At 47.9% G+C, this 20,545-nt stretch overlaps 8 protein-coding genes across 8 annotated transcripts; 4 read left to right on the forward strand and 4 right to left on the reverse strand.

The window, feature by feature from the left end:
* Window positions 1-54: 54 nt before the first annotated feature.
* N7537_008593 (MMtag domain-containing protein) lies at window positions 55-919 on the reverse strand (the record flags this gene model as incomplete). Its single annotated transcript, XM_056899648.1, has 3 exons — window positions 55-519; window positions 554-818; window positions 882-919. 3 exons carry the CDS (start codon window positions 917-919, stop codon window positions 55-57), a joined length of 768 nt encoding a protein of 255 aa, XP_056751724.1.
* A 347-nt stretch (window positions 920-1,266) lies between these two features.
* N7537_008594 (uncharacterized protein) lies at window positions 1,267-3,661 on the forward strand (the record flags this gene model as incomplete). Its single annotated transcript, XM_056899649.1, has 5 exons — window positions 1,267-1,371; window positions 1,427-1,434; window positions 1,494-1,536; window positions 1,609-2,914; window positions 2,970-3,661. 5 exons carry the CDS (start codon window positions 1,267-1,269, stop codon window positions 3,659-3,661), a joined length of 2,154 nt encoding a protein of 717 aa, XP_056751725.1.
* Window positions 3,662-5,813: 2,152 nt separating this feature from the next.
* N7537_008595 (RBR-type E3 ubiquitin transferase) lies at window positions 5,814-7,802 on the reverse strand (the record flags this gene model as incomplete). The annotated part of the gene is made up of 1 exon (XM_056899650.1): window positions 5,814-7,802. One exon carries the CDS (start codon window positions 7,800-7,802, stop codon window positions 5,814-5,816), a length of 1,989 nt encoding a protein of 662 aa, XP_056751726.1.
* A 742-nt stretch (window positions 7,803-8,544) lies between these two features.
* N7537_008596 (phosphatase PAP2 family protein) lies at window positions 8,545-9,353 on the forward strand (the record flags this gene model as incomplete). The annotated part of the gene is made up of 3 exons (XM_056899651.1): window positions 8,545-8,592; window positions 8,647-8,836; window positions 8,899-9,353. 3 exons carry the CDS (start codon window positions 8,545-8,547, stop codon window positions 9,351-9,353), a joined length of 693 nt encoding a protein of 230 aa, XP_056751727.1.
* Window positions 9,354-9,725: 372 nt separating this feature from the next.
* Window positions 9,726-13,106, forward strand: N7537_008597 (FAR11/STRIP family protein; the record flags this gene model as incomplete). Its single annotated transcript, XM_056899652.1, has 5 exons — window positions 9,726-11,678; window positions 11,731-11,843; window positions 11,896-12,041; window positions 12,096-12,225; window positions 12,281-13,106. The coding sequence occupies 5 exons, from the start codon at window positions 9,726-9,728 to the stop codon at window positions 13,104-13,106; spliced, it is 3,168 nt and encodes a 1,055-aa protein (XP_056751728.1).
* A 402-nt stretch (window positions 13,107-13,508) lies between these two features.
* Window positions 13,509-16,597, reverse strand: N7537_008598 (uncharacterized protein; the record flags this gene model as incomplete). The annotated part of the gene is made up of 11 exons (XM_056899653.1): window positions 13,509-13,589; window positions 13,644-13,823; window positions 13,883-13,925; window positions 13,988-14,004; window positions 14,057-14,732; window positions 14,784-14,999; window positions 15,053-15,840; window positions 15,902-16,276; window positions 16,328-16,354; window positions 16,437-16,523; window positions 16,577-16,597. 11 exons carry the CDS (start codon window positions 16,595-16,597, stop codon window positions 13,509-13,511), a joined length of 2,511 nt encoding a protein of 836 aa, XP_056751729.1.
* Window positions 16,598-17,224: 627 nt separating this feature from the next.
* Window positions 17,225-18,148, forward strand: N7537_008599 (urease accessory protein UreD; the record flags this gene model as incomplete). The annotated part of the gene is made up of 1 exon (XM_056899654.1): window positions 17,225-18,148. One exon carries the CDS (start codon window positions 17,225-17,227, stop codon window positions 18,146-18,148), a length of 924 nt encoding a protein of 307 aa, XP_056751730.1.
* A 979-nt stretch (window positions 18,149-19,127) lies between these two features.
* N7537_008600 (uncharacterized protein) lies at window positions 19,128-20,040 on the reverse strand (the record flags this gene model as incomplete). The annotated part of the gene is made up of 3 exons (XM_056899655.1): window positions 19,128-19,227; window positions 19,327-19,480; window positions 19,953-20,040. The coding sequence occupies 3 exons, from the start codon at window positions 20,038-20,040 to the stop codon at window positions 19,128-19,130; spliced, it is 342 nt and encodes a 113-aa protein (XP_056751731.1).
* Between the last annotated feature and the right edge of the window lie 505 nt (window positions 20,041-20,545).

The raw sequence follows: 20,545 nt of genomic DNA on the forward strand, positions 1-20,545 counted from the left end.
CTCGATGTGAAAAGGTTCGTCACATAGATTAGATGGTCATATTGATAGTTGTACTCAATCAATTATATCCGACATTTGAATCGATTCCTCCAACGCCAAGCTAATGTAACAATTTATATCCCTGGTCTGTAGCTCAATGGCGGCGATCATGGTCATCTCGGTCTCGTCTGCGTTCGGGGTGTCGCCGGCGCTCAGCCGGTGAGTAGCTGCGCTCCATCCGTCGTCTTTTCTGGTGTTCCTCGTCTTTTCGGCTGGGTCGACTCCTAGAACGGGACATCGAACGCCGTCTGTAGTGGTCTCGACCGCGAGATCGTGATCTGTGACGATGGGTGCGATGATGGCGCTCTCGATCATCATGATGTCTGCGGTGCCTCCGGTCCTTGTCACGTGCAGTATCATCGCCGCGGTCATGTCGCCTTTCCCGTCGTGGACTTCGGGTTCGCTCGCGTCGGTGTCGGTGACTTGAGCGGCGGTCTTTTTCCCTTGTTCCAACATCTGGCATCTCTTCTTCTTTTGACACTATGTCGTTACTGCTTGGTCCTCCTAAAGGAACCATGTTGGCGTTTTCGGATGCTTTCGGGGGCACCGGGAGACCCAGAGCGACGGCCATTGCTTCCTCTTCTGCCTCCTTGACACGTTGAAGTTCCTCTCGCTCTTTCCGGATTCGCTCTTCCTCGTCTTCGTCTCCCTTGGCATACCAGCCGAGATCACGATTTTGCTGCCATCTGCCGACTGGGGCCATTACCGAGTGGCCTAGGTAGTTCTCGCGGTGCGCGGAACTTTGGACGTCGGACCATTTGAATTCATTGCGGCCGCCGCTATTACAAAAATTAGCGAACTTGAACATATCTAAAATGATGATAACCAGTGAATCAGCTTACCGGCTGCCTTCTTTGCGTACACCAGCAACCAAATCCATCATGCGATAGAACTGTGTTGAAGAAATCTATGTTGTAATGAGAAAGCTAAATCCCTCGAAGCTGTAGGTCTGTACGTGCTCATGGTGGTCCGTGCGCGGGCGGTCAGTCATTCCATCATCGGATGATTGCACCTCCCCGCAGCAGCATGGAGGTGTTTCCGACCAGCTTGATCATGATCTGTTTACAAAGTTCTCATCCTTCTGTCTCTTGTGGCTTGAACTTTATACTCTTGGCAATGACAGAACAAGCGTCTTCTTTTACTATTCACGACTCTCTCTGCTCAGACCCAAGGAAGTATTCTTCTCTGCGCTCCGCCATTGAAAACAAGCACCCTTAGCCTACAGCAATGTCTTCTCTTTCTGAGGACACGTGCTCTACGGATACTGAGAGGGAATTTCCGCGATATCGGCCCCAGGTACAAATCTTGAATGTTGAGACAGAAGAGGAACGCGTATGTTTGTCTTTTAAGTTACCTCACGTGAGAACTATGAACTGACTCGTGCTAGTTTCCTAGGTGGGTGTTTATACTTGTACTGCCTAAATGCACTGTGGCTGATTATCATTGAGCTATAGTGATGTTTCTAGGCCAACTGTATCTACTTGGAGGTGTAACCTGGTGAGTACCTACTGACTGAGTTGCTGTTTCGACTGTATAATTTCTCCTCGGTTCTGACTTTGTTTTTGAAAGGCGGCCCTCTCACAGCGTCGAAATTTGCTTTTTACAGCTCAGCTCGACAGCATATACGTATGGGTTCCCAGTGGACCCCGCCAGCTCCTTGGCTCCCAACCCGAGATGATCATTCACCCGGTGATGAAAGAACCCAATTCGCCAGGATACATCGACCGTTCTAGGCCTCATACAATCAATCATATCATTGTGGATGATCTGGGAGTTGATGAGGTTTTGCTGTTAGCGACAGACTCTGGAAACGTTACTGGCTACAATGTCGAGGCTATTTTCTCAGCAATCAATAGGAGCGCCGAATATGGAGGCAGTCGACCATTTGATACGCATGAAGTAAAGCCTTTCTTCACTGAACATGTTCAGTTAAGTGCCTGGGGCCTAGCCACCCACAAATTTGCTCGGTTGATTGCCGTGAGCGCGAACACGGGCGTTATCACAGTCTTTGCTTTCGCGTTGGTGGATGTTGTGTCTGAGAATGACGGTAACAGTCCTAGTTCCTCTGAGACCTCAAATGTGGGAGGCTCTGATGTATTGGAAAGCACATGGGTGTCGATAGACAGTGCACTGTCGATGGAGGAGCTGAAAAAGGACATGCCCCATCATCGGACACGCAACCTGCGGCTCAGCTATAAGGGTCATTTTGACAACATCCCATGCGTGTCGTTTGCCAACTTTGAATTGGACCCCAATGGTCTGTGGATGGTCAGCACCGATATCCTCAACCGAGTCTTTGTATGGAGAGTCTGGGACAACCTAACTCCTGTCAATACATCCAGTTATGATTGTCCTGGGAGTGGTCAAGAACAAAGGGGCTGGTTTGTCTTTCCTTTGCATCCTCGCAGAGTTCAGCAGCACCAATTCAAGTTCGATGCCTGTGGATGCGAACCAGACCTAAAACGGATGAATGGTCGGATGGTTTTCGAAGTGTCAGATTCGGCTGATTTTCTTGAGTCGAGATCGGCCGCTGCTTCTAAGAAAGTTGCGCTTGAAGAACGTGCAACAATCACGAGGCTATTTCTACCAGAAGATGTTTTTCTTCCCGATGGTCTTCATATTGAATCTCGACCTCCATCATTGGGCTCAGAGCGTGATCATACAACTCCAGAGGCCTCGGAAACTGCTTCTCCTGCCAGCGCTAGTGACAGCATTGTTACCAGCACTGAATTATCACAAGACTATGAGGTGGTTCCACCCCGTCAATCCATCCGCGTGAGACGTGGTATTGCCAATTTGATTGAAGAAGAAAATGAGCAGTGGGGCAATGATCCTGCTGTTGACGACTATGTTTCACACGGTTTTATACGCCATCGTAAGTGAGCGATATCTCTCGGTTTATTGGATTAGATAGCTAACCTGTTACTCAGCATGCAACCCTCGATTTTTCCCTATTCTCCACTTCTCTGGAGATAACATAACTTTAGATCCTTATCCGTTGGACCATGGATTCCGGTCGCTCTGTCGGGATCCACTTGAATCGATGGTAGGAGATACCATATTCTCTTCCTGTGATCGATTAAACTTGGTCAAGTACCTCCCTGAACTTGGGATCGTTATTGCCGCCTCCCAGGCCGGTGGAGTTGCCATCATCACTCTTACTTGGCAGGAGGAAATTGGCCACACCTTTCGCCTAGACTGGCTTCTCCCTTTCGCCAACCAGGACAGGGACGATGGATGTCCAACACCACCTATTATGGGTATTTCTGCAAGCCCCATGCCTGGGTTTGAGATACCGCCAGATGTCCCTTGTATCCCTCGGGATGTTAACCCCAAAGATCGGTTGAGATTCAACCACCGTCTGCTCAACCCAGATAAAGATGAGCCTTGTGTCGCAGACCCGCCCGAATACGGGTTTTCCAGTCCCTCTGACCCGGATCCTAGCCCTGACTCCGAAGACCCGAACCTCACTATTCCTGAAACCCATGCCTATGCCTCGGACATCTACCAACCTCATGAGACCTGGCATGGTTACCACCCTTCTCGACATTACAGGTTGATTCTGCTATTCTGTGATCTCACGGTCATGAGCTATGAGTTCTGGCATGACTGGAGAGGTTAATTACAATCACCAAATTCGGTTACGCTTCTTGAATCATGGGTGTAAGAAGCATCATCCAAACCAACAAATCCACCTGTGTTAGTATCTAATTGTACAAATGCATGTCAAATGAATTAATTGAGCAATACAAAATATCTATGTCAATATTACACATCAAGCTCAATAACTATAGTCGGGAAATGGTATGAAGAAATGTCATTGTTTAACGTGATTAACTAATTCGTACAGCGGCGGCTTGAGGCTCTAACAAGGTGAACCTGATTGGTTCCACGCAAAATAAGCTTAAATGCGATGTTTACTCACCTGAAACAAGCTTTCCCTCAAAATATATTTATCCAAGGTCCGCACTTTGATATCAACCTTGGAGTATTGGAAAATGATATCCCCAAGCTATCAAGCGCAGCCTTCGACAGTATCACTATTCAGACTCCGTAGTAGTATAAAGCATTTGTAGCTCTCAATAGAAGATGGGAAGCGAAAACCTTATAGTTGGATTCCCGTCGTATTTCTTTTACTCATTTCTATATTTTTCATAGTTTTACCCTACATCCCTTAACCCGGATATGAGAACGCTGGCAACAAGAACGGCTACAAGGATGAGATTAAGAAGAATGATAATGCCGATCAGTATGTGAAAAGAATCGGTTATCCTGGATTCTTCAATATCCCTGTATGCGAGGGTCTGGCGAAGACCAAACAGGCTATCGTTTCCAATCATCATGCAAACTCCCCATTGGTGTAGCATGTGAACGAGGGGTGGGTTACCGCTAATGGCGATACACCTGTCTGCGATACGTTTAGTAAGTGTTAGTAAGTGGGTGCCCCGTCTTTGTTTCTGAATTCAGGCTTACTGCGCAATCTGTAGAGGTTAATTATCCAGGAAATGGTGACACACTCAGTGTAACCCTCTATGAACAATTCGATGAAGACAACACTGCCGAAGCTTCTGTCAAGCCAACGTGCAAGATTAGTTTCTCCTGGCCAAAATCATACGGTGATATTTATTATGGGCAGGACAATTGTACAACGGTGATTCCCAATCAACCCCGGATGCAGATGGTAACCCCGAGATAGTCAATTTTATACAGCTTCTTATACTTCTAATGAGTAGTCCATAGCTTACTGGGTATTATTAAACAATAGTCGAGGTGTGCTCTATACACCCGAGCTTAGATATTCCAAGGTCGGGCACTCTTGACAAAGCGTTCTCATGCTTTAGAATAGCACTATGACTCGACTACAACAAAAGCCCAAATGGCGGGATCCCAATGTAGTCAAGCCCTTCCAAGGTTTTTAGTCCAGCTGAGTCAGATGTGGATAAAGTTGGTAGGGGTTATTAACTTTCTTGATAATCTTATAGGGTCTGCTTGAAAGATATTATAGTCTTTGACTTAGCCTATCTTAAAGCTGGGATTAGAGCATGGGTTGGGTATCACAATAAGAAACTGGCGCTTTATATGAAGACCGTGTGTGGATAGAGTCACTGCTGAGATAGAGATGAACCGAGTAATTCATTGAGAAAAAAATATCTTACGGATATGGTAGGAATAGCCTTAGCTCCAACGAGAGAGGCAATGGTTCCTCGAACTACGTAAGTAGTACAGGTACTTTTCCTGAATCTGGAAAGACGGTGGCCATAACCAAAATAGTATTCTATACCCAGGCGATGCAAAGCTGTTGTATACATCTGGTCCGGTTAAGTGACCATAAGGATAGTAAACCATATGGCCCCTGTTTTACTGTCAAAGAACAAAGACAGTCAAACGATCAACCATGCTGAAATTATGAAAGCATCAAATAGAAAAGCAGAATATCAAATAAGCAAGGCGCTAGCGACACACGCTATATGTGTAGGAAAGTATGTATAAACACTGCCTGCGCTTGGCTAGAGAAGAAAGACCTAGTATATGAAAATCAGAAGCAAATAAAAACGAAAGAAAGAAAATAACCAAAAAAGCAACGAAGCGAAACGCAATGCGACAGAAGACAAAGGGGGAATTGATGAAAACACAAATCGGGAAAGGAAGAAAGGGAAAGAAAATAACATGAATTCGTTGTATGCATCAATGTCGTTAAGACGCTTTTTGGATGGGAAGAAAATATGATAACTCTCATGCGGTCGAATGTTGAGCCGTGCACATAGAATCTCGATCTAGAAGTCATCATCCATCTCATCACTGTCCCATTCATCTTCACGGTCGTTTTGTACCAAATCCAAAAATCGCTGCAGGCCAGGATGTGCCTGTGCTCGACCTGGTCGGATTGCGATAGCCTCCCATCGGATTGGGCCCTCTTCGTCTGCCAATGGTTCTGCAGGAACCTCCGCCCACCGGACAGGGCGTCTAGGATCGCCTGCCTGTGGAGGGAGACGTTGGGGGGGAACTTCTGCCCATTGGATAGGGCGTCTGGCCTGTCGTCGTACATTTCGGTTTCGTACCTCAGCCATGGCGCGAGCTTGGGCTTGACGCTCAGCTGCTGCAGCGCGGGCAGCTGCATGATCACGTTGACCAGGTCTGCCACCACCACGGTTGACTTGGGGTGGAACGGGAGCGGGAGGAGGGGGGTGTCGGTGGAGATCGTTTTCATCGTTATCAAATTCAAATGCGGGGCGGTCGTCATCGCTTTCATCGGGTTCTTCGTGGATGGCTACCACTGCTGGGTCGTCATCAAAGTCTAGGAGTGCATCTGGGATGCGGTGGAGTGCTTCGGCTCCGTCGGGGTTGATGCCATCACCACCTTCCAAATCCCAAAGACGATTGAAGCATTGGCCTTTCTCGTCATTGAAATGTCTGTATGGGTTGTCTGCACACAGCCAGGCCGAGCAAAGATAGCAAAAGTGTGTGTCACACTGGAAGCAACGCATGTGATTGCATCCCATTTGCTTTTGGCAGGGCACGTTGCAAGTCGGGCAAGGGGTAGTGTACAGACGCAGGTACTCTTCGGTTGCCTTTTCTTCCTCTGTGGGCTCGCCGTCGCGGCGTGGGAAGCAGCGTACCAACTCGCCATGCCAGCCCTTCTTGCAGACGCAGCAAAAGGCGTAGTTACAATCTTCGCAGATAGACACACGCTCCGCCAAGGGAGGAAGCTCTCCGCCTGTTACTTCGCTGCGGGGCTCGAATCCATCTTCTTCGTCCGAACTATCCAAGTCATCCGACATGGGATCTTCTGGCTTGGGGTGCCGCTTGGATCGTGCAGCTCCCTGGCACCATTGCCGTGGACAGTAGACTGTGGTCTTGTCGGCTTCAATTTTTTTCTTCCTCTTGAGGAATGCATATCGCTGAACCGTTTCAGCGGCTAGAGGGATTTGAAGTAGTTCGCTTGGTCCCAGGGTACGATCGCGCTTTTTGCGTGGTGGGGTCTGACCATCGCCTGGTACAGCTGCAGATCTCTTGTTGTACTCGCAATCCGGCGCCATGCATTTCACACTGTCAACATCACCTTCGGTGATGCAGGAGTTGTAGAAATCCTGCAAGCATTGAATGCAGAATACGTGGGAGCAACGAAGTAATCGATAGCAAACGGTTCCCTTCTTCGGTTCAAGGCATACCCCACATTCGAAAGTTCCCTGCTCAAACTTTTCCCGCTCGGCTTTTTTGTTGTAGTCCAGTAGTCCGATCTTCAAGTCCCGCGACAAGGATACTTCCCCAGACGGATCCTGAATATTGAAAGTTGTTTCTGCAAGCTGCTGGAGGTGGTCGATGTAGGTGAAGACGACCAGATCCTTTCCACACTCTTCCCAGAGTCGGTGGCAATCGCTGGACAATTGATCGATGACCGAGGGAGGTAGCCATGAGGGGATTGTTTTCAGATGAACGATAGGCGGCTTTTCGGCTGGGTAACCCTCTGGCAATTCAATCTCAAGATTAAGCGGGGGCAAGTGCGAGAGGGCATGAACGTCTTTAATGGGCGGCTGGTCTAATTCTCCCTTAGACTCATCTAATGAAGTTGGAGGTGTGATGATAGCAGCTGCGGCATCGATCGGTTGCTGAAAACATATTGAGGTTGGGGCGGAAGGTGCGACTGGAAGATCAAGAACGGCTTTGAACGGAGAGGAAGGATCGATTTGTATTTCTGGAAAGATCGCAGCAATCGAGGAAAGTTCGACCGAGCGGTCATCCTCTGGGAAGTCGAGTTCGGTCATGGCGAGATGAAACCGAGTATGATCACTTGTGAAGATTTCTCAGGTGGGGGCGGGTTGTATATTTGCCTCTGGTGTGATGCCAGTGGATCGCAATTTGGAGACAATGGTGTCTCCTGCAAGAAATTCTAGCAACAATAGCTCATGACTGTCGTAAAAAAAGAAGAAGAAAAAAACCTTGACCAAGGTAATAATGATGACCGATCCCAAGTGAACGGTCACTAAGGACGATCGGGCACAAAAGGGGGGGTTATATCCTGCAGGAAGATGACTTCGAATCAGCGTTGCGACTGAGACCGTAAGGAAAAATCCAAACCAACCAAAGATAAAGATGTTCCGAGTATTCCTTCTATGGGCCAATGTTCGGCAGAAAGTCGGGAGGGGTCCAAAAGATGATGCAATAGAGAGTCTGGGGTTTGGAGAGAGAACAACGGCGTCATTGTTTGAAAGTTGAAGTAGTGAGACACAAGACAGACGATAGGAAGAAATCAAAAAGAAGACACCAAACTATTCAAAACCGAAAAAAAGAAATGGCAAATCCTCCTCGGATGCCTAAAAAGATGGAAGAAAAAAAAACAATTTGAAAGTCGAAGGTCCCCGCTGCCCAATCTCCTTATCGCCTTGATAAGGACGGTCTTGGCATTTGTCTTGGCATTGACCCTGATAATCCCTGAAAAGGGAATCTCCAAGTTTAGGGGACTCTGGAACTTTTGAACTTTCCCTTATTCACTCCTTTTTTAACATCATGGGAGACACTCCGCTGGCGTCGTTGTCTCTGACTCATGTTCACTATGTCAGTTCACATCATTATAACCATTATATGACTTGTCACTGACTATGTTTCCAGAACCCCGAGGACCGACTGTCCTTTGCCTCAGCATGGCTAGCCCTGATCCCACAGGCACTATGTGTTTCCTATGCAACCTTGATTTGGTCAACAAGAGAGGTGGAAGTCATCCTGATGTTTGCAGGACAAATGGGCTGTGAAGCCTTGAACTTTGTCCTCAAACGTTTGATCAAGGAAGAGCGACCGAAAGGTAAGTGGTCGACATTGACGGTCTCGTGCGTACCTTCCCAAACTGACACGTGTGATTTACAGAAATGTTCGGCAAGGGATATGGAATGCCATCTTCACACGCCCAATTCATGACCTTCTTCTCCGTCTACCTCACCTTTTTCCTTCTCTTCCGTCACAGCCAAGCTTCCGCCAGCTCCTACCCTAATGTCGCCGTCCTCTTACGAGTCCTAGTCATGCTGGCCCTTTGTATTGGAGCTGCTGGTGTCGCTGCCAGTCGAGTCTACCTCAACTACCACACCCCGAAACAAGTCCTTGCCGGCTGTGCCGCTGGATTCGTATGCGCTTGTGGCTGGTTCATGATCACCAGCCTGCTTCGAAGCTCTGGTTTGATTGAATGGGCCATGGAGACTACTGTGTCCCGGTTGATCAGAATCCGGGATCTCGTCCTAAGTGAAGACCTGGCTGAGGCTGGCTGGCAACGTTGGGAGGCTCAGAGATTGAAGCGTCGCGGCCTTAGTGAGAAGAAGTCGGAGTAAGGGATGTCCCTTTTTAGCGTATACCTACCATAGTAGCGAGCGAACACCTGCCTGTTGATTTAACTATTTGAAATCAATTTCATTCTATGTATTTCTACTGAATTCATTGTAAATCTCAAAATAAACAACACAACGGCTTTGTAGTCGGGTCACGTGTTAACTGCTCCCGCATCAACACCGCAGCGACCGACCACCCCTCGTGCACTTCAAAGACTTTACAAAATGTGTAGTGGTCCATTTGCATGAATTTCGCTTGATTTTTGCGCTCCTTTCTTTTCGCTTTCTTGCCTGATGTATGGAGCGTTGGTACCCTGGTGATCCACCGAACTTTTTGCCAGGAACACAACTCAACAAGTCAACAAGTCCCCAGTGATGGACGTGCCTTCAGACCCACCCGAAGCCACTATGCAGGAGCATCATATTGTTAAGGCGGATGAGGTCGACCAAACAGGGACCGATATCTCGCCAGTTTCAGACGACCAACTCATGGAGGAGGTGGCTGAGGGGCTCCGCCAGGAACAGGCCGCACCCGCTCCTGAGACTGCGCCCTCTGCGCCCGAAAAATCTATGAAACGACCGGAGCTTCGTCGTGAAGGCTCCGCTCCACCTCCTCCAATGCAGCCGCCTCCTCCAGCTCCCGTCCAGGAGACTACGGACCGGGGTGCGAGCTCTCTAAGCCTATCGGAGTTGCGGAAGCTTGTGGGTGAAATGCCCAAGATCGAGCAACCAGCCTATGCTTTTGAATATGCCGATGCCCAATCTTTTCCCGATGAGCTCGATGAGTGGTTCCAGTATAACGCCTTTGATCGTGTCATGTTGATGGGCACGAAAGCGACTTTTAACAAGAAATGGCCCACCTTTTGCCAGCGACGCCAGCGAGAGACGCCCGGGATTTCTTGGCTTGACGCATCCAAGGATTTGCGCCGTTCGTTTATTGCTCTGGTGCTTGAGGGTCTGCAACTTTCTGAAGCCCCCGCGCGATTGGAAGCCCTTGAAACCATTTGCTATGTCGTCACTGGTGTATGGGGTCTCAGCGGTGGGAGAGTGGCGCCCGACTATCCTTCAGATGGGAATTCTGAGTCAGCTGCCGAAACGCCATTGCTCAAGTCAATGCAGATTCAGTGCATCGAGGAGAATGTTGCCCTTGTTCAAGAATGCTCGGGCGTTACCGCCTTGGTACAGTACATGTGCAGCCTTTTTGATAAGACTCGTTCGGCACTCGGATCAGACTCCAGTGATATTGATTACGAGCGAATCAACCCTGGTGATATTGCGGCACCGGAGCGCGAGGCCAACTTGGTACTTACAAGTTTATACTTCGCTGTGGAAGTGGGTCGCAGGCAACAGGCGCGCGACCCTCAATGCAGCTCAATCCGCGATGCGCTGAGCAGCTCAAACCCTAGTCTATTGGTCTCCATTGTTGAAATCATTGCTCGGCTGCGCTGGGACGAATCTGCCAATATCCCGCTGACCAGAATCCTTCTGTTGTTATGGAAGTCCGTGCTTCTCGTTTTTGGCGGGACTGATGATTTAAAGCGCGCAAAGGAGGTACTAGAGCCAGCTGTGTCCTCTGAGAAGGAAGAATCCAAACGCAGGACACCATTTCTACACGCCTCCCCTCTGGATTACCATCTCTTCCGCCAGGAAATTACTTCCAAATACCCAGCTTACAACCCTCCGCCACTTGTCGTTCCGCTGGAATTAGAGAACAATTCCATTTTACCCCCTCTTCCACACAATGCAGCTAGGATGAACTCGTCCAGCGGCATCTTTTGTGGTGTTGCCCCCTCGATTTCCGGTGGAAATGGCTCTATCCTCCAACAGGCCGTTCATATCGCAACCCCAGCCCCATCCCCGCCGCCATCCCCCGCCGGCCCAGGTGGGAAAGCTGGGAAGAAACAGAACTATCAGACCAACCAAAATTTCCCCTTCATGTACCCTCCCTTAGATGATTCCAGCAACCGCATTGGCGGGAAGGGCACAACGGAACGCCAGGATACCTTGGTTGGAAAGAGATGGGAAGGTAGTGATGTCCCTGCGTCAATTATTGAAGCCGGAAAGCTCTTTTCGACCCATGTGAAAATGACCCGTGCAATGCGACAGCTTTGGCAGGAGCGTGAACACTTTATGCAGTATGACCGTGGCTGGAACTCCGAGGACGCTGCTCACTTCCCCGATAACATCTCGGATGATCTACCAGATGATTTTGAACATCTAGATTTGTCGGGCGACGAGGAGAAGGCCGAACCTAAACCCAAACCAGTAGAGAAGGAGACAGATGATCCTGATATCCAGCGCCGTCTGGATGCGGTTGACTCGTTTTATGTGAGTGCACGCTTTCGATGCCAAATTTCGACATTTTCTTACTGTTTACCAGACCAATACTCTATCTCACCTTCAGTCCATCACCATTGTATTTTTGAAAATCATCCTGACAAATGTCAGCGCAGTGGTCAGCCAGGCTGCTAGCCAGACTACGCAGGGCATGAGGTGAGCTCAGACACTTGAAACAATAACGAATGCGTTCTAACACAAATTTTAGTAACAGTCATTCCATGAATGGCTCCTCTCACAATCTCCTTTCCGATGCATCTATCGATGAGCTAGACAACCTTCGACTCCGCGAGATCACCGGTAAAGCCGTGTCTGGAACTCTATTGCTTCTCCTGAAGTGGTTTAAGCGATCTCGTGAGTATACACTTCGGTTTCTTTTCCTGAATGACGTTTTGCTAACTAACCAAGATATTTTGAAATTTGAGTACATGACACAGCTGTTACTTGACTCGAATTATATCCCCTTGATTCTCAAAATGTTCGCACACCAAGACGTGGACCAAACAGTGGCACATAAGAATGACCGCGAGGATTTATCGTATGTTACCCAACCTCGTTTGCTAAGTTATCTCACCCACTAACACAAAACTCAGCTTCTTCCACTTCTGTCAAAGCAACACGGACTTCCCCCTGGAGACCGAAGGAAGCTCCTGCGGCGATACCGAAAGCGAAGACGAAGCCATGCCACCCCCAATCGCCCGCCACCGCACGGATCCAACAGCAAACGGCAGTATGCTAGGTCTTTCCGAAGAGGAATCCCTAACAGATATCCTCGACGGTCCAACACGCCCCGAAGTCGACGAACTAGGCTACCCAACCGCCCCCCTCCCCAAAGAACCAATCAAAGTATTCTCCTTCCGCAACTTCTTCTCCGCCATCAACTACCTACACGTGATGCAAAAGATCACGCGCAATAAAGCCCACCGCTGCCTGCTACTAGTGCAGTACAAGTCAAGCAACATCCTCCGCAAGGGACTCAAAATCCCAGACCCACACCTCCGTTTCTACACCCTCAAACTCTTCAAATCCCAAGTCCCCTACTGCGGCCGCAAATGGCGCCAGAGTAACATGCGCGTCATCACCGCTATCTACCTGTACTGTCGTCCCGAGCTACGCGACGACTGGCTCGCTGGCTCTGACGTCGATGCTGAGGTTGAAGAGGCTTTGCCGTTGGAGCAGGCGCTTCGTGGTCTCACGCACTGGTGGCATCTGCGCCAGTACAAGGATGTCATGGGTGGTGATGAGGGTGCGTCTATGATGGAAGAAGAGCGTGATTTCTTTGTGAGAGAACTTGAGTCTATGGGCTGGGGTGCTGCTGAGGAGATGCTCGGTGGGACCTGTGAGGAGGAGGTCGGTGCTCCTGTGACGCAGGGCAATGAATGGGAGGGTGTGCCGCTGCCTATGGAGGGATGGTCGTGAGATCCCTGTCCTGTGAGGCAATGAGATCAATGAAAATGCTTTCTATACCCGCTGAGGTTTTTTTTGGTTCGCTTTTGATTATGTAGTCAATTTTACTGCTGTTTCATTGTTTATGTTTGGCTTTCTGGTTTTTCTGTACTTATCTTGGGGAATTCAAGTTTAACTATTGTCCGGTTTTCCTACAGAGAGACTCTTTTAATTCATTCCATCCTTCCTTTGAAAGTATTGTGATGCAAGTATTTTTGAGCACTAAAGGCAACTCCAGCACATACAATGAAATGACATGGGAAATAGGGCTCCCCTTCCACCCAGCCATATTAACGCCAGAATTACATGGAACTGCAGTCCTGGTACGTAAGAACTAACTCACTAACTCAACACATAGCCTTTACAAAGTTCAGGCTAGTATATAAAATATTGATGCGTAAGTGGAAGCGATGTAGCCGCATCTGCGTTACAGTGCAGTCCGTCGGCCATAACGGTCTGGAAACGATTAGTGTCTAATTCTAAGGTTTCAAACACGGAGCTCTGACTCACAAAGGCTTCGGGATCAACCTCCATCTTCGGCGTGGCATTGTTGAATTTCATGTCAAGCTTGGTGACCGTGCGAGTATTCTTCACAATTTCAATCTGCTTTTTCAGGCCGTAGGATTTAACGGAACCGTTCTCCATGCCGGCCTTGGAAACAAACATCACACTACTTGAGGGTAGAAGAGGCTATATTGTGGTCAGCTCGGAAGATTTCACGGATAACGCGATGACTGGACTAATCTTACCGCAAACATCGGTCGTGCAATTATCGGCTGAACAGTAGAGATCCTGTGACAATAAGTATCCATAAGAGCAGCGGAGAAGATTATAGATTGCAGAGTGGTTCTTACGATGCGTTTGGATCACCCTATGGCAATTGTTAGTATATCACTTACATCGACGTAAGATATAGGACATACCATTTGAGCTGAAGCAATAAATCCCTTCTTAAGAACTTGGAATGGCTTGGTGCCAAAGCTTGCAGGTTCCCAGATCACCAGATCGGCTAATTTGCCAACCTCAACACTGCCCACAACGTGACTGATTCCCTGTGCCAGGGCAGGGTTGATGGTATATTTGCTGACATACCGCTTGACTCGGTGATTATCCGCTCCAGTATCCTCATCCTCAGGCAACGGGCCACGCTCTACCTTGTTTTTATGAGCCAGATTCCAAGTGCGAAGAACTACCTCTCCACATCGCCCCATTGCCTGAGAGTCAGATGACATCATGCTGATCGCACCGGTATCGTGGAGGACATCTTCTGCAGCAATTGTTTCCGCCCGAATTCGGCTGTCTGCGAAGGAAATATCTTCGGGAATGTTCTTCGATAGATGGTGACAGGACATCACCATATCGAGGTGCTCGTCTACTGTGTTGCAGGTGTATGGCTTGGTTGGGTTGGTACTGCTAGGAAGGACGTTGGCGTGCTGTACGAGAGAAATCATATCAGGCGCATGTCCGCCACCAGCTCCTTCGATATGATATGCGTGGACCGTCCTTCCTTTGAATGCAGCTGCCGTTCGCTCGACAAACCCGGACTCGTTCAAAGAGTCGCTGTGAATTTGGCACTGAATGTCGTGTTCTTCGCAGACACTGTACTGGCTATCAGTATCTGCGGTGATCGAGAAAATAAGATTCCCTTACCTCAGACAAGAGTCAATTGCTGAGGGAGTGCATCCCCAATCTTCATGCAGCTTGAGGCCAGCTACACCTGCATTACACTGATCATGAAGACCTGGCTTGCCAGTATCACTGCCTTTTCCAATGACGCCAAAATTAACTGGCAGCTTGTCTAACGCTTGCATCATCTGTCGAATATAGGTCTTGCTCGGGGTGCAATTGGCGGCAACAGAGGCCGTACTGGATAGAATATCAGATTCCAGACACCGTAATACCAATACTTGTGCTCTTACCTCGGACCAGTGCCTCCTCCAAACATGGTTGTGATACCCGACGAGATAGACTCTTCAACCTGTTGTGGACAGATAAAGTGAACATGGGTGTCGATACCACCAGCAGTAACGATTTTCCCCTCTGCGGCAATGATGTCCGTGTTGGATCCAATCACCAGAGCCGGGTTCACATTATCCATCACATCAGGATTACCCGCCTTTCCGATCCCCACAATGACGCCGTCTTTCACTCCAACATCAGCTTTGAAGATGCCAGTCCAGTCAATGACTAATGCATTGACCAAAACCAGATCCGCACACTCATCATCTGCACGACCAGCAGCTTGTCCGATTCCGTCGCGCAAAGTCTTACCGCCTCCAAATGTACATTCGTCTCCGTGTGCTGTGTAGTCCTTTTCAATCATCACCCAGAGGTCTGTTGAGCCGAGACGGACCGAGTCACCGACTGTCGGACCATATATCAAGGCATACGAAAGTCGATCCATCTTGTATGGCTCTATCTTTTGTATATTAATGGGCACCTCCTCGGGACTGTGTCGGAAGCCTTCCTCCTGGAGACGTTGCAGTACTGCATTGGTATGCGACAGGTCAATAGTTCCAGTCGCAATACTACTTCCCCCCTTAATAGTTTTGAGACCACTGATCTGTGTCAAATTCACGGTCTTGATATCGCCTGGCTCGAAACGAGTCGAAGTCCCGGCTGGGATGTCAAGGTGATAGCCATAGGCTTTAATTCGGTCGAAATCCAGCTCCGGGTTTGATTCAATGAAGTGAAAGTGAGAGCCGACCTGGATTCAAAATCTTATCAATACATCTCGTCGAGGCGTATGTAGAATAAAGGATGTATACCTGAATTGGCCGATCACCCTTGTTCGTAACCTTCAATTGGGTTCGCTTTCTGCCGGGATTGAGCTCGATCATTCCTTCACCAGGTGAGATTGCTCCAGGCATCTTCAAAGGCTCATACTCGGATTCTGGATATGAGGGGAATAAGCTCTCTGGTGGAATGGGCAGGAAACTCCCATACATCGCCAGCTCGATATCGCCATTCTCGCTGCTGATGGGTTGATCGACAGTAACTAGATGCGTTCCTGTCGTAAAGGTTCCTTCAATCTGCAGTACTGTGAGAATTGTTATCACGGGCGGAAGGACATGTCGGCGGCCAAGGATATGTTTCCCGATAGACATGAGCTCTGATGCGGCGTGCTTGCCATCTCGCATCATCTAAGGATGGTTAGAGCTAGGTGTTGTGCTCGGTCCGAGGCTGATACATACTTCTTGCAGTACATTTGTGATCAACGCCTGGTCTATTGTTAGTATGCAGTCCTTAATATCACTAACGTTGGAACCTTGCAGGGTTCCAAGGGATGAAGGTAGCAGGTACCGTAGCTTCGGGATAGTTTAATTTCACTCCTCTCGCCAGTCGTCGTTGGGCCAAAAGCCCGGTCTGGGCAATGACCAATTTATCCAACTAGGTTGTTCGTTAGTTATCGGAATAGAAGATCAAGTATTCATTCGCCGTACCTCACGGGCTATTAACTGCATCGCGATTCACAATTTGAAGTCAACTTTTCCTCGTAAAAGCGATACAAGCTGATATTAACAGGTACAACATACACTTCAATGCCCGGCTGTAGAAAGTTGGGATGCAGATCTTTTTCAAAAATTCGGCAAATGGAGCGGAAAAGGATTTAGTCACGAATTCACGCATGAACTCGATCGGCCCTGCATATAAAATAGGCGCTTTGGCCTTTTAAGAGTGGGTAATATGTAGGTACCAACAGTCATGTTGGTCATCGCCGGCTTAACCGCTCGGCCAACAAAAGCTGTGGGGGAGGACTTCAAGGTACGACCTATCGGCCATCGTTGTCCGCAAGCGGCAGACGTTAACAAAATCTCATGTTCAATCTGCCATGCGAAAATTTAACCAAAAGCTAAACTCCACCGACTATAGATTATCCGATGGTACCTAAGTGGAAATCCATGTGTGTGTCAGGTTCTCTTCGCCGAGGGGACTCAATTTATGGTTCCACTGTCAATATCGCCAAATTCAACTCGCGAACGCTCAATCAATTCCCAGCAGTCCAGTATTCGTTACTACTAGTAAAATGAAAAATTCAACGTGGCTGTCTCCCTCGAAGTTGTGAGGGTTCATCAGTGCGAACAGTCACCATGGCGGTGCCCCAAAAACCCCAGTCAGGTACCGGCCAACTTGAAGTTCACGCCTTTTGTGGCTCTTCTTCTATTTCCACGCTTTCATGTACATATCCTCTGAAACTCGTGTCGCCGCCATCCAGACCAACCGACCGTGCTGTCCTCGTCTTTATGATGAGTTATGGTGGTGGGCTGGTCGCCGGCGACGGTGTAGACTTGGACATCAGAGTTCGGCCGAAGTCACGACTAGCCCTTCTTACGCAAGGAAGCACGAAGGTGTACAAGGCACCATCCATGTCAATATGTTCGCACCAAAACCTCACTGTCACAGTGGAGGAAGGAGCAGCGCTCCTGCTGTTACCGGACCCAGTACAGCCATTCAAAGACAGTTTGTATGAGCAATGTCAAATCTTCCATGTCCACCGTTCTTTGTCCAGTATACTAGCCCTAGACTGGGTTTCCGAAGGACGAACTGCGATAGGCGAGGCCTGGGATTTTTTTGGATGGAAGGGTCGAAATGAGATTTGGTCACTTCCTGATCCGGAAAAAGGAACCAAGAAGAAGCTTTTGACCCGAGATAGCCTGGTTCTGGATGAAACATCGTCTACGAGACGAAGCTATAAAAATGAGATGGACAGTCTCGGGGTTTTTGGTACTCTCATCATTCGGGGTCCAATGTTTCGTGCTCTCGGTGACTTCTTTCTCGCGGAATTCTCCCGTCTCCCGCGTATTCGAGCAAATGGGAAACTTCATGAACCGGTTGATTTTCACTCAGGTGCATCTGTCAAAACATGGACTGCGGCTTCCGTGCGAGGCTCTGTCATAGTCAAATTCGGCGCTCGGGATGTAGATGCTGCGAAACGTTGGTTGAGAGACATGTTATTGCGAGATGGAACAGTGGAGAAGGAGTTTGGAACACGCTCTTTGTTGTGTCTACAGTGAGTCGCATGATCACTGTGCTGTTGCGAGGTTCGGGTGGTTGTTCTGATACGATGTATATCTCTACTATGGCAAAGATTGTCATTCCCCATTTCATCATATACCAATTAGAATCAAGTTTCACATGTCTATTATATATATCTTCAAATCCCGAAATAGTGAACCTACTTGTTAGATGAAAAAGAAAAAAGAAATTACCAATTACAAATTCACCGCGGCAACCAAGGCTGGAAACTATTAGAGGCCAAAAGTCAATGTGGCAGTCCCATGTCCCATCCCATCCCACCAGTAGTCGGAGACCTGTGATACGAGAATGAATATGCCAACCAACACCCCACACAGACTTGTACCCTTTCTACGCAAGCTATTGATGGCCGAGCTTCTGTGTGTCAAAATCATGAACCTCGAATGAGCAGCGGTGGACGTCGCTTGTCGGATTGGAGCTCGTGAAGAAGATATGGTGGTCGACATGCTTTTTACCACGATCCATATGGGTAAATAAAGCCACGTTCTTCCTATTTCCTTCTTTTCGATGTCGTGGCGATGTTGAAGTTCTTAATATAAAATTTGACGAGTGCTTCGAAATCAGTGGTGCAAAAACCGTAGTGACCAAGCTATTTGAAGTGAGCTCTTTTCCCTGGAATAGTAAGTGTATGAGTAGGAGCTATCTATATATGGACTGACACTGTGCACACTCTATGGGTGATCCCAAGTTGGGGAATGTAATTATCTCTACATAGGCCCTAGAGCATGGTCCACAGGAAAATTTCAATTTTGCCCGAACGTCCAAGAAACTTCCGATAGGGTGAAGTACCTGGATTGAATAAAATGAGTTGGATATGGATAGATATAACTACTTCGCTAAAGTTGTCTCGCATAGCACGCTATCCGATATCTCACTATCGCGTGGCGCACCCAATAACTATAGCAGGCCATCATGTACAGCAAGCCTTTATCCACATGCATCTATCTATCAATAAAGTTAACACGTCGCCTTCCTTCCATCTCGGCGCGCAATACTCGCGTCCACAATACAACAACCGATTTTCACACGTCTCTTGCCGAGGGACTTCTTGGAATGCCTTACCGAACTTGAGGTGTTTCCAAAGCTGTTGAGCCAAGCCAAGATATACACATACACAACAACACACACGCACACACATCTGGATAAATAGACCTACCTAGCTAGGTAGATCGATTGATTTACAAAAAGAAAATGCAAAAAGTTAATGGGACGAGCCGGGATCGAACCAGCGACCTTGCGAACTTCAATCGCACGCTCTCCCAACTGAGCTATCGTCCCATTTGGGATGACGATTGATGCACCATTAGACTCTATGATTCTAAATGAATTTGATCGGAATGCAATAGTTGTAGGCAAAACTCTAATGAATTGAGACGTAGCAAAATGTTCGTTGATTTTGGGGTTTTTTTTCCTAAATCCTAGACCCCCAATACAAGGTATATATATATCTACTTCCTCTATCTTCTAAAGCTCTACTTCTTTACTACGGTATAGCAATCCTTATATTTCTTCAAGGGATAAATAATTGACTGGTTCTAACACCGGGTCACCACTACCGTCTAATAGGCGGACGGTGAAGTATTTTTAACTGGTCGAAATTAGCTGACTCGGTTTCGATATAATATGAATGTTCTATGGGAGGTGAATTAACCGGGTTAGCGGTTAGTTAAGGGGAGAGAAATCCGTTAGTTAAACAAAAAAAAATCCGGCTAGCCAGGTTTTTCCTACATGCGGATTGCAGTGGGAAAATGCAAAAAGAAATGGGACGAGCCGGGATCGAACCAGCGACCTTGCGAACTTCAATCGCACGCTCTCCCAACTGAGCTATCGTCCCACTTGGGATGAAGATCGACATCCAAATAAATATCATCAAGGTGGACAACACATGCTGTGTATGGTAACTTTCACCCTTTCGGCGTTTAAACAATGGCTAAGAAAGAATATCAATGCAAGACCCCGGAGTACAAGCTGCATATAATAGATGCAGATTACGGAGTATCTAATTTATGACCCAACATGTGAGCCATAGCCCAGATCTCTTTTGGAGGGATGTTAAACTTCTTCCCGGTTAGATCCACATATATTGCAGTCAACGTGGCCAGGTGCTAGTTACCAGGTCCTTTTGTACTTACTAAACACTATGTATGTACTACCTTTTATAATGAACCTTGAAAAATACATGTAGTGGGAAAGCTATAATATTACTTGCTGTCCAGCCAAAAAAAAAAAATAAACGAAAGCGACTACAAAATGTGGCCATAGACCTTGTGTCATTGTATTGGTTTAACGTCACAAGGAGGCACCGGACGGAGCTGTGGGGCCCTATCTACCTGAATGTCTTTAGCCTTCCTATGGGTATCTAGAGGACCTACATA

This window comes from Penicillium hordei, assembly GCF_028827395.1.
Source record: "Penicillium hordei strain IBT 12815 chromosome Unknown utg000004l_segment0_segment0, whole genome shotgun sequence".
Lineage (NCBI taxonomy): Eukaryota > Fungi > Ascomycota > Eurotiomycetes > Eurotiales > Aspergillaceae > Penicillium > Penicillium hordei.